Source organism: Coenobita brevimanus, chromosome 8 (genome assembly GCF_032717465.1).
Source record: "Coenobita brevimanus isolate Jiangsu-jjx chromosome 8, ASM3271746v2, whole genome shotgun sequence".
NCBI lineage: Eukaryota > Metazoa > Arthropoda > Malacostraca > Decapoda > Coenobitidae > Coenobita > Coenobita brevimanus.
The window spans coordinates 20,726,180-20,739,205 of NC_136961.1; the positions used below are offsets into that span (position 1 = coordinate 20,726,180).

The following is a 13,026-nucleotide window of genomic DNA, read 5'->3' on the forward strand; positions in this document are numbered from 1 at the left end:
ATATATATATATATATATATATATATATATATATATATATATATATATATATATATATATATATATATATATATATATATATATATATATATATATATATATATATATATATTTATGTGAGGAAGAAGGAACCAAAGGCAATGAGCCCACAAAACTGTAAGAAAAACAAAATACAAGAGAGAGCCAAATTTAAGATCCATTCATTTCGAGATGCCTGGACACATTGCATTTGAAAGACTGGAGATCATAGGAAGAAGGAAATACAGACAGAGGGAGACAGTTCCAGAGCTGACCTGTTGCATAAATGAAGGACTGGGAGTAATGGTTAACTCTTGCATTAGAGAGTTGGACAGAAAAGGGGTGAGAGCTTGCTGCTATACGGTGCTACGCGCCCATTGTAGAGGTGGAGGAATGCATGCAGACAGTTCAGAGGAACAGTGATAATTGAAGTAGCGATAGAAAAGAGATAAAGATGCAACAGTGCGGCGAAGAGACAGAGGTTGAAGTGAGTCAGTAAGACGGGGAGAGTTAATGAGACGAAAAGCATTTGACTCCACACTATTGAGAAGAGCTGTATGTTGTGAGCCTCCCCACACATGAGAATTGTACTCTATGCAGGGGCAGATAAAACCCCTGTATAGAGTCAACAACTGTGCAGGGGTAAAGAAGGAATGGAGTCGGCTTAGCACACCCAATCTCTTGGAAGCAGATTTTACAAGAGATATAATATGATCTTTCCAAGATAAGTCCCGAGTAAATGAAACCCCAAGCATGTTCAACGATGATGCAGGATTAACCCCTTAACTGCGGAGTGTCACTTTTGTGATGCTCGGGCGCAATGGATCATACCGCGTGATGTCACTTTTGCAATTCTGTGTTATTTTCAATTCTCCCGGGCTTTCAAGTGGTGGCTTGTATCATATATCAGTATTGCCAGTGGCCAACAATATCGGCACTGCTAATGTCATCTGTACTCCCATCCATTGTTGACAATTTAGCCATTTATCCCTGTTCTTGACTCCCCTCCCTACCTCTCCTCCATTACCCTCTCCTCTCTCCTGCCCGGCCTAGCTGCGCTAAGCAAATCTTCCCCAGAATTTTCCACTGGTTTCATCCATTGAAATAAGCCCTGTGCCCTATTCTTATACAAAATAATATATACCAAAAAAAAAAAATAATGTAAATGATAGTGCGATACACCTGGAGTTGGCTAATTATCACCTGGCAACACCCCACATGCACTTGTTCGCTAATTTTCCCTGGTAAATTCCCCTTGAAATATGCCGTATAATCAATTCTCGTAATAAAAAGATAAGAAAGGAAGGCAGAAGCCTAAGTGATGTTTACATTCACCTGGAACTACCTAATTTCCTGCCAATCATTTCACAGCATATAAATTAGCAGCTGTCACCTTGCTGACATTGTCAAGTCTTGGCGGCCCCATATCCGCCTCGTCATTTAGTTCAGTGTTGTTTCTTGAGATGAAAGCACGCAGCACTCGCGCCCCTCCATTTTTGCCGCTTCTACAGGGCCCTGTGAGCTCTACCCCTACTAAACCTCGTGTGGGAAGGGGTAAAGGACTAAATGACTCGGCTGTGGAGCGTGAACTGGCTAATTTATCCATGATAATGATGGACAGCGACTACAATCTTTCTGATGAATCGTGTGATGAGCCAGTGGAGGAAATGGTGATAAACTACGAGTGCTTCAGTGTCCCAAGTTCATCCTGGCTCCAAGGGAAAGGAGCCCGTATTTACTGGAAGTGACAGTGTATAACATAGTGTAAATAAAATAGAAATGTAAATAATTACTAATATAAGAATATGAGTACAAATACTTGGAGTAATGACAGTCAAAGCTATGCTCTCAACGCTAGTTTACTGAACGAGGAAGTTAATGCCTGGAGTGAAAATAAACTACTATTACTGAAGGAAACTTATGGATAAATACTGTATATAAATACTGTATATATATATATATATATATATATATATATATATATAGATATATATATATATATATAAGTGCAATAAAGTAATAGGAATATAAAGTGTGAGTGTGTTTATGAATAATAAATGACAAATTACCAGCGGGGAACGAGCGCCAGTGGGAAGCTCTTACGCGCTTGTAATTTTCATTGCTTTCACAGTGTTTTTTTTTTGTGTGTATGGATTCCAAACTACTTGAAAATCATAGAATAGTGTTTCTAGTGATAATATCAGGCTGTGGTAATAATATTACGGGATGTCAGGAAGTTTAAAATGGAGAATTCGTTACCTAACTTCAGAAGTCTCCAAAAGTCCTATGGTACTCGATGAAGGTTCAATAAACATTCCAGGAGAAAGCTGAAGGTATGTGCCATAGGCACATTTAATTATAATATTCTAGGACTAATAACTGATTTTTGGCAAATATTTTTAAAATGACAGTCAGAGGGCGAATATCCTCGCGGGACGTGGAAGGAGTGCAAAAACATCCCCGCGGTGTAGGGGTTAAGCTGAGAATTCTTAAACATTAGTGGGTATACCTGTTAAAGATTTTGTCGGGTTGGTAGGTGCAAAAACTGAGTCTTTGATGCATTAACAACAGGATTATTTTTACCCCAGTCAGAGGTACAAGCCAAGTCAGACATTAGGTGTGCCATAGCCTCATCCTTTGTTTGTTGAAGTAACTGCTGAGATGGACCTTGTGGGAATCGAATGGAAAGGAGAAGGGTGGAGACATCAGCGTATGAGTGGATAGGGTTAGATGTACAGCTTAGAAGGTTACTGATGAATAAAAGGAAGAGAGTTGGTGATAGGACAGAGCCCTGAGGAACACAACTGTTAACAGATCAAGGAGAAGAACGATGGCCGTCTACAACAGCGGCTATAGAACAACCAGAAAGTAAGCTAGAGATGAAGGCACAGATAGAAGGATAGAAACCGTAAGAGGGCAGTTTGGAAATTAAAGATTTATGCCAGACTCGATCGAAAGCCTTTGAGATGTCAAGTGCAATGGCAAAGCTTTCGCCAAAGTCCCGAAAGGAGGATGACCAGGAGTCTGAAAGGTAGGTGAGAAGATCGCCAGTGGAGCGTCCCTAACCAAACCCATACTGACGATCAGAAAGAAGGTTGTGATAGGAAAGATGCTTTTAAATTTTTCTATTAAGAATAGACTCGAAAACTTTTGAGATGCAGGATGTTAAAGCAATTGGACGATAGTTAGAGGGTTGGGAATGGTCACCCTTCATTGGGACTGGCTGAATGAGAGCAAACTTCCAGCAAGAAGGAAAGGTACAAATTGATAGACAAAGGCGAAAGAATTTTCCTAGGCAGGGTGTAAGCACAGAAGCACAGTTCTTGAGAACAACAGGAAGGACTCCATCAGGCCCATATGCCTTATTAGTATTGAGGCCTGTGATGGCAGAAAATACGTCAGCTGAAGAAATTTTAATGTTAGCCATGAGGAAGTCAGAGGGGGGAAGTGATGGAGGAACAGCACCAGAATCGTCTAAGGTGGAATTGGAGGAGAAAGTCTGAGGAAAGAGATCTGCTTTATCAGTAGAAGAAATAGCTACAGAGCCATCAGAGTAGAAAAGAGGAGGGAAGGATGATGAGGTAAAGTTGTTAGAAAGGTTTTTGGCAAAGGTGCCAGAAGGAGCGGGAAGAATTCGAGTTAGAGAGTTGAGAGCATTTTGTACAGATGAAATTATTTTCAGCCGAGCAAAGAACAGACTTAGCATGATTCCAGGCAGAAACGTATAGAAGATGTGATTCAGGGGTGGGTTGGTTCCGGTACCTTTTATAGGCCCTCTCCTTGTTGCAGACAGCATTAGAACAAGCGTGATTAAACCAAGGCTTTCATGCATTAGTCAAAGGAAATGAGAAAGGAATGTATGCTTCCATGCCTGAGAGAATAACCTCCGTAATGCGCAAGGCACACCCAGATGGCTCCCGGCAATTGAAGCAATAATCATTCCAGGGAATATCAAAGAAGTACTGCCTGAGGGCCTCCCAATCTGCAGCTCCAAAGCGCCACAGATGACATTTCTTTGGAGGGTCCTTGGGCCATATCGGAGTGATAGGACAGGTTAAGGTGATAAGGTTGTGATTGGAGGAGCCCAATGGAGAGAAAAGACGAACAATGAAAGCAGAAGGATTAGTTGTAAGGAAAAGGTCAAATATGTTGGAGCTCTCTCCAAGGCAGTCAGGGATACGGGTAGGGTGCTGTACAAGCTGCTCTTGGTTATTAAGCATAGAAAAGGCATTGGCTTGTTCACCAGGTGGATCAGTGAATGGAGAGGAGAGCCAAAGGTGGTGGTGAACATTGAAATCTCCAAGAATGGAGATTTCAGAGAAAGGAGAAATGGATAGAATGTGTTCCATCGTACAAGTAAGATAGTCAAAGAATTTTTGATAGTAGAATTAGGGGATAAGTAAACAGCACAGATATATTTAGTCAGAGAATGACAGGAAAGCCGGAGCCAGAGTGTAGAGAATTCAGAAGAATCGAGTTCGGGAACATGAGAGCAAGATAAGTTGTTGCGTATACATACACAACAGCCACCTTTGGCTTTGAAATGAGTATAGAGAAAGTTGGAGGATACAGAAAAGGGTCTGTTGTCAGTTGCCTCAGACAGCTGGACCGGGAGAGGGGCAGAAGGTGGGGGCATTTATGGCCCCCCCCCATGGGGACTCCGAGGCTACAGTATTCGACGCCATTTTTCAAAAATTTGAAAAGGAAGTGTGGTGTGTATTATGCATGTAGTTTGGTGTTGATAGAGACTTTTGTATTGGAGAGCATGCTGGCCTACTCTCTGTTTTTTTTTATTTTTATGTGTCCGACTCTGGGCATAGGCTTCACAGCCTGCTATCAAGGCCCAGCAGTCCTCCTGCATACCATACACGTCTACATGTCACCTCTTCGGTGCTAACACCCATCGTCCATATTGAATACATGCTAGGGCTGTCTCATACAGGACTGGTGCATTGGTATTAGCGGGGGTATTTTTACGACATGTCGGCGGGTCTTCTGGTAGATCAGTAAAGCCTGATTTAATGAAATTCAATCCTTAAACTGTTCCCTGCCCCAGCCGGGATTTGAACCTGGGCCCGTTAGGACCGCACGCCACCTCTCTACCGGTTGAGCCACCGCCTTACTGAGACACTGAAAAAGTTCAGCAAAGGGGGATGGTCGGGAACTAGTCCCGAGGGCTGATGAAACGGGAGCTCCAGCTCTCCCTGTCATCAGCTTTCCATCCACCTTGGGAGTACTGCCCTGCTAAACTGGTAGGGGAAGTCCTCTCAGAGGTATGAGGTGCTGCCTTTGACGGCAGGAACCATAGGACCCCTTAAAGACATATAAGGCTCCATCGAATATACTGAATAAGGTGGCACAAAAATTTACATCTCACCAGAAACTATGTGGCAGGGAAGTGAGATTATTTGCCACAGTCCTCTCAGCCAAACATGAATTCTACTAGTAATGATTCGATGGGCGTTCCTATTGGATCATCATCTACTAAAGGTCCAACCGCATTGCCTCCTGTGCCTACAGGCAGTGTGTCACCGAAAGTGAGTAGGCACTATCTTGGCAAATAAGAGACTGGAACATTAAACAAACTGCAATCCGTGAAGCCAGACACGTACAAGGTGAGAAGACTTGCAGAAAATTATAAACCTGTTAAGTTTAATGACTGTATTAAGAAACACTGGTTGGGATATTTGAGGTATCAGTGAGATCCACACAAAAGAAGAAAAATTTATTCAGTTGCAAGATATCAACCACCTATTTTACTACAGAAGAAGGCAAAATGAAAGAGTTAATGGTGCAAGATTTCTAATTAACGGAAATGTTGCAGAGAACATGGTTAAATTCCACACGTAAGAATGGATTATAATTAGACTATGCAAAAGGTACACCCTGAAAGTAATACAAGTATATGCACCGACTTCTCAAGGCTCAGATGAAGAAACAGAAATACTGTATGATGTCATCTCTGAAATTATGGAAGAACAAAAGACCACATATACTATATTCATAGACTTCAATGCAAAAGTTGGCAAATTGAAACGTGGAGATGCATGTACAGGAAAACTTGGAATGGGGGAAAGGACTGACAGAGGTGAAATGGTGGTAAATGTTGCTGAATATAAAACAAGAAATTAATGAACACATTTTTTCACTAGAGGACCCCCAGTGGGGGAATCACACCAGCCACGAGCCGATACATATGCAGCGCGGCTTGGAATATGACCTTGTCCTTGACTTACTTTCACCAGTTTCGAACTCGTAGGGGACTTTCATCCCTACTGCACACCTGTAAAATTCCGTGATGATATTTTGAGAGGTTTCAAAGTTAACGTGGTAACAGACACACAAACCTTTACTTACTTTCACCAATTTCGAGCTCGTAGTAGACTTTCATGTTAACTACTAAAACCCGTAAAATTTTGTGATGATATCTTGAGCGGTTGCGAAGTTATCGTGCTGACAAACACAGAGACACAGACAAACTGAAAACAATACTCGTATAAGATTTTTATCCCTGCTACACACCCGTAAAATTTTGTGATGATATCTTTAGCGGTTGTGAAGTTACTGTGGTAACAGACAAGTAGACCTAGACCTACTTTCACCAATTTTGAACTCGTGATCGATTTTTTTCTCAACTACACACCTATAAAATTTTGTGATGATATCTTGAGCAGTTGCGAAGTTATCGCGCACGCACACACACACACACACACACACACACACACACACACACACACACACACACACACACACACACACACATTTAAAACAATACCAGCTTCACTATCGCGGTTGGTAAAGAAAACAATAAGAAAATTGACCAGGAGAAGTCCTAATGAAGAAACAGCGAATGAGATCGATTTTGTTATAGCAGATACGAAAATCACGATTATAAATGTCACAATTATCAAAAAAGTAAATATAGAAAGCGACCAAAGAGTGTTGGGTTGCACAGCCACATCCAGTTTCACAAGTGAAAGCAAGCAACTAATAAAAACTTAAAAAAATATGCCCAATAAAAACAGCGAGAACAAAGAAGCCTTTCAGTTAGTAATAAAGAAAGATCTGAGGCTCTAAGTTTTTTTTTTTTTTTTTTTTTTTTATGTGTCCGACTCTGGGCATAGGCTTCACAGCCTGCTATCAAGGTCCAGCAGTCATCCTACATACCATACACCTCTGCATGTCACCACTTCGGCTCTAACACCCACCGTCCATATTGAATACATGCTAGGGCTGTCTCATACTGGACTGGTGTATTGGTATTAGCGGGGGTATTTTTACGACATGTCGGCGGGTCTTCTGGTAGATCAGTAAAGCCTGATTTAATGAAATTCAAATCAAGTTATGATGAGTGTGACACTGATCAGTTGAACGATAGACTAATAGTAGTGCTGAGAGAATCAGCGGAGATAGAATGGAAAGCTAATACAATCAAAACCAACAAGTATTCAAAAGTGACCCTCGAACTAGTGAAGAGTAGAAAGGAGATGAAAGTTAAAAAAAAAAAAAAAAAAGGGAAAAATAAATAGCGGAATTTAAAAAGTTTATGAAAAATAGAAAAAGTGAAACAAGGGTCAGACAAAAAAAAATGTTAAAAAAGGCAAAAGTCTGAACCAGGACTGAATTAAAATAGCACTAAGAATACAACAAATTATAATCACTGAAAGACAAGAACGGTGATGTCTTTAAATGCAGAGATAGGACGGTGAGGAGAGTTGAAAAATTTGACAAAGAACTGTGCAGCATGCATGAAAGATAACAGTACCAATACAGTAGCTAACTTTACAGCTGACACAAGTGAAATACCAGAGGTAACACCATACGAAGTAAACATTTCTCATGAGTATGAAAAGAGAGAACGTCCCAGGACAAGATGAAAGAGTAGCAGATTTACTGTCGGATACAGGAATAGAAATACAAAACAGACTCGCCCATTTATTTCCTCAGTGTATAAACATGAAAAATCCCAAAACGTGGTGTAATGCAATAGTTATTTTTCTTCACAAAAAAAGCGACTCAAAAGATCTTTAGTAACTATCTCCTCATTAGCCTAATACCAGATATTTACCAACCTTTCACTGAAGTCCTTACGGACAGAATGACAACAAATTTGGAAGAAAACGAAACCTTGCGAACACCATGATTCCGAAGTGATTATTCGACTAGTGATCATCTGCGCACAATAAAGCACCTAATTGAGAAAAGTAGGGAATGTAATAACAACTGTGGTTATGTTTTGTTGATTACGAAAAGGCTTTCGACTCAGTGGAGCACATAGCAATTATAAATTCACTGAGGAAACAAAGAGTAAATGAGAACATTGTAACTCTGCTCGAAAACATATATAAAGAAAACAAAGAGGGAACTGCTCCATTCAAATTTCATAAGGACTCGGAAAAAATCATGACTGAGAAAAAGAGCGTTCGTCAGGGAGATACAATTTCACCAAAATTTTTTATTGCATGCCTAGAAAGCATTTTCAGAAAGCTAGACTGGGAGAAAACCTAAACCATTTAAGATTTGCAGATGACATTGTCCTAATCTCAGAAACAGCAGAGACATTGCTGAAACGTTAAAGTACCTAGAGAGAGACAGTCTCAAAGTAGAGCTAATAAATGAACACAGACATCTCGTCATACATTCGGTCTATCCTTTGACCCTGCCCGTAGTCCTTGGCATTTTTTTCTAAAAACCTTGAATATTTAATATATACCTGACCCTAATACAGTCCAATAAAGTCGGTGTAAATGGGATCAGAACTGTTTAAGTTGGCCTAGTTTTACGACCTAGACCTTTAACCCGCTGTTCTCAAAATAGAATAACTCTCTCTCTGACTGACCTTAAACGCTTCCTAAAAGTAAGCTCTAAATCGAATGATAACTTTTTGAAATAAATATTCTGACATTTTTACCGTGTAATGTAGCCTTTACCTCTGACCGATTGTTTTCAAAATACAGAGCCATTTCTCATTGCTGACTCTCAACTCTTTCAAGTTTAGCCATAATCGAATCAAATATATACAAATTGACCAGTTCCTGACGTATTAAGTATGAACATTCCTACTCTGTAGACAAAACGAGAATATCAAACCCAGGAGAGAATGAAATCCTTTAGTAAAAAAAAAAAAAGTTGATCTGTTATACCATCTGAGGGTTATGCCTATAAAAAAAAAATGAAAAGAAGGCAATAGAAGAAAACTGCAGAAGACAAACAAGGAAGGAGACAGAAGAATAAAGAAACAAGGAAAGAGAAAACGGAGAGTAAGAAGAAAAACGAAAAAATAGGAAGAAGAAAAAGAAAAAGAAGAAGAAGAAGAAGATGATGATGATGGTGATGGTGATGATGATGATGATGATGATGATGGTGATGATGATGATGATGATGATGCTGATGGTGATAATAATGATGATGATGATGATGATGAAGTGGAAGAGGACGAAGAAGAAAGAGAAAGAAGAAGAATGACAAATAAGATGAAGAAGGAAAGAGAAAAGAAAGAAGGAAAGAAAGAGCAGAGATATAAAATAGAAGAAGAAGAAGAAGAACAAGAAGGAAAAAAGAACAAAAAGAAAGAAGGATGAAGAAGAGAGAAAGAAGAAATAAAGACGAAAAAAGGAAAAGAAAGAAATGAAGAAGGAAAAATAGAGGAAGAAAGAGAAAGAATGAAGATATGAAAGAAACAAAGAAACAAAGGAGGAGGAGGAAGAACACAGAAAAAACAAAAAAGTAAAAAGAAAGAAGAAAGAACAAAAAATCAAGGAAAAGAAGAAATAGAAAAAAATCAGTTGAAGAAGAAGGAAGAAGAAAGAAAGAAAAAAAGAATAGAAAAAGCAAGCAAGAAAGAAAGAAGAAGAAGAAGAAGAAGAAGAAGAAGATGGAGAAATCAAGGCTTTATAAAGCTGTGTTTAAGCAATCATGCATTTTGCTTTTGTTAATTTTGTTGTTGCTTGGAGTACAAAAAAGCTCAAGGTTCAAGATTAAGGTTGGATGCCTCCAAATTTCAAAATCTCAGTGTTTGAGAGTGCTGAAAACATTTGTTTTGTTAAGTCTTACTGAAGCTTAATAGACAATAACACACTGAATGGTTGTCGACACGACATATTGTCAGTCTCAGCTCACAAGCACCACTTAAGATGCAGGTTTGCCAACAGGGGTCTTGTGCAACCTCTGTCGGCAAGGGAAGAATAGAACCGATTGGCTTGGAAGGTGGTTAGCTTATTCTACTGAAAAGATATGTTTAAAAAAAAATCGCTATAATAGCTGGCCAGTGCACAGTTTTCTTAATTTATGTTTTCATTTTCTTGATTATAGGTTTATAGTTGAAATATATTTCAATGCCAGTTCATGCTAAATATAACAATACATTATTAGTAATAAAGTACCTAATCCTTACCGTGTTCTATTAGTATGATGTCAGCATCACAGACTTATTGTCACTGTTTTTTTTTGTTTTTTTTCGTATGCAAGAAATAAACCTGCTTTACACACGTCACACCACCACAACTTACCAAGCCACGTCTCACAATACCACACTGCACGTCCAATATACAGACTTGATTACACCCTTTACTGCCAACTTACCCGTCGTGCCTCTGATACTGTTTTGGTAATCTGCGTGACGTTGGTGCCATGAACGTGAGTCTTGGTCTCGAAAATGGCTAGACCCCAGGGTGCTACCAGTTCAGCCTGGTCCTGAAAAACAAAGTTTATCGGTTGGATATTTGGCTACAACTAAGATTATTAAAGTCAAATGTTTCGACTTAATTTCCCACTGTTAGGCAAGTAGAAGTATTTATCCTTAATGATAAAGCTGTAAGCGAGGCACACTGAGGCAAACATATACACCTGTGTATTACACCTAGACATTTAAACTCTTCATATCCATTAACTTGCTGCAAACTGCATCACCCATCTTGCTGATTCTAGATATGAAGTCTTTAGAAAAGGAGCCACATGTCAGTCGTCTACAGTTTTTCTCATGGATCACAGTTTTTCTTAGAATAAAGTATATATCATGTTGCTTGGCGCTTGATGCACTAAAATCCAACACACTTCTCTTACCGAAATATGTAAAAGTTTCGATATATTGACATAACTGTCTAGAAACCCAGTTTTTACTTTAATATCACTGCAACAGTACTACATGGTAAGGATAAGGCCTACCAACAGTTTTAGGCCTATAAGACATTATCAGGATCTTTGGTAAGTTTAAAGAATACAGAAGGTTGGGCAGTCTGATGTGACAGCAATTATTCGTTACTGCTAATGCTGTACAAAATTGGTCGCAGAGTCTTAAAGTAAAATTCAACTACTGGTATCTACAGTAAGTTTAAAAGTGACGCCGAAGATAACACTCACACTGAATTAAAGAAAAAAATGAGAATTACTAAAGAGACATAGCCAACGATGAGCTTAAAATTACACAGGAGTATCGCCCTGTTCGACTGGTACTACAGGCTTGCGTCAGAAGCCAAAGAATAATAATTAATCTGTGTTTTATCACACATGAGAATGTTTTCCCGTACATTGCATACTGTTTTGTAAGCCATTTACGCAATACACAACTTTTACGTTTAAACAAAAATTCTAGTATAACGGCGTTTCACAGCATTTCTGTTTTAACCATAGTTATTCGTGATAAAAAATAATTAACTGTGATAAATATTAATATCCAATTTTGCTGCTTTAATAATTGTTCTGATAGTATTTTAATGAAGTATTTCCAATGAACAGTTAAGTATAGTGACATAGTCCAGCACACACTAACTAATTAGTTTTCCGGTTATTCAATGTTTGTGTGGTGAGCTCTAACCAGGGCTGGGTTGAGTTGTGTTGCGACTCACCTTCAACACGGCAGCCGGCCAGTGCGACCCATCTGTGACAAGAAGGATGGAGGAGCGGGAACACCACTCTGTGGCCAACGTGGTGGCCACTGCTGCACCAATACCACTCTCTGACTCGCTCACCTCTAAGCAGTGATAATGTCTGTATTATTTTTTTCTGTTAGAGAAATTTTTGTAAACATTTTACATAAAGACTATTTATTATTGACAAACAGCATAAAAACACAATTTTTATATCACCTGCAAATTAGCATGTGGAATTTCATTTTTTTTTTTTTTTTAATGTCCCAGAGTATATTCTGCAGGTGTAATAAGCAATAAAATTTCCTATAGTTCTTGTTTGATGACTGTCGGCTTATGAGAGTCCTTGTTCACAGTTTAGAATCTTATTACCTCTCATGGTTAGGAAAATTCTTGCATTCAGTTACAGTTCATGTCACACGTCTATACCCACAGGAGAGTGAGAACAGAAGCCTGGAAGTTGTAATACTGGCATTGATGGCTTTCTCTTCGTGAAGGCTGCTGTGCCCGCCTGATCCACTTAATACCAGACGATTATATTAGATTTAGAGAAAGAATTGGAGTCTTACAGTTTTAATACTTGTGCAGTTAACCCTTTTCCGTCTGCATATCTATTGTATTCTTTTCCAGCTAATATCAGACGACTGGTCAGATGAAGATCAACGATAAGAACAAGAAAGTATTAATAATAGTACCATTAATATTGCCAAGGTCGGAAAAGCACTTGCATACCGGTATTAGTTTACCTGATGTCAGACGATTTAGTTCAGCTGAGTGAATCGTAAGAACGTGAGAATGTTAAACATAAACCTGTGTACTGACCACAGCAGCGGGGCAGGCGAGCGTGGACCAGCAGGCAGGACATACCCAGGCCAAGCCATATTCTTCCAACAGCAGCCACCATCGCCATCCCTGCAACAGTCACTTACTATACTAGAGATTAGAATTCCTTGACCCCTCCACTCCAATGACGCTTTTTTTTTTTTTTCCCCTGTAAGTACACAGATACATTAATCACGGGAGAGGGTCCTAGCAGGGCAGATGTATTTACGATTACACAGGAGTATAACTCATCCAGTAACAAAAGTCTCGTCTAATCTAAGCGTAGTCAAGTTACCAAAATATGATATAATACGTCATTGGA

The 13,026-nt window shown here is 39.2% G+C and overlaps 1 protein-coding gene across 1 annotated transcript in view; it reads right to left on the minus strand.

Annotated features, from left to right (window-relative positions):
• The window catches only part of LOC145406003 (glutamate receptor ionotropic, kainate 2-like), a 166,286-nt gene extending 153,494 nt beyond the window's left edge, over window positions 1-12,792 (minus strand). The window contains exons 1-3 of the mRNA XM_080277193.1: window positions 12,693-12,792; window positions 11,862-11,986; window positions 10,600-10,710 (exon numbers count right to left, since the gene is read on the minus strand). Coding sequence (XP_080133319.1) covers window positions 10,600-10,710; window positions 11,862-11,986; window positions 12,693-12,792 — 336 coding nt within the window. The remainder of the gene's footprint in view (window positions 1-10,599; window positions 10,711-11,861; window positions 11,987-12,692) is intronic.
• Window positions 12,793-13,026: the final 234 nt, after the last annotated feature.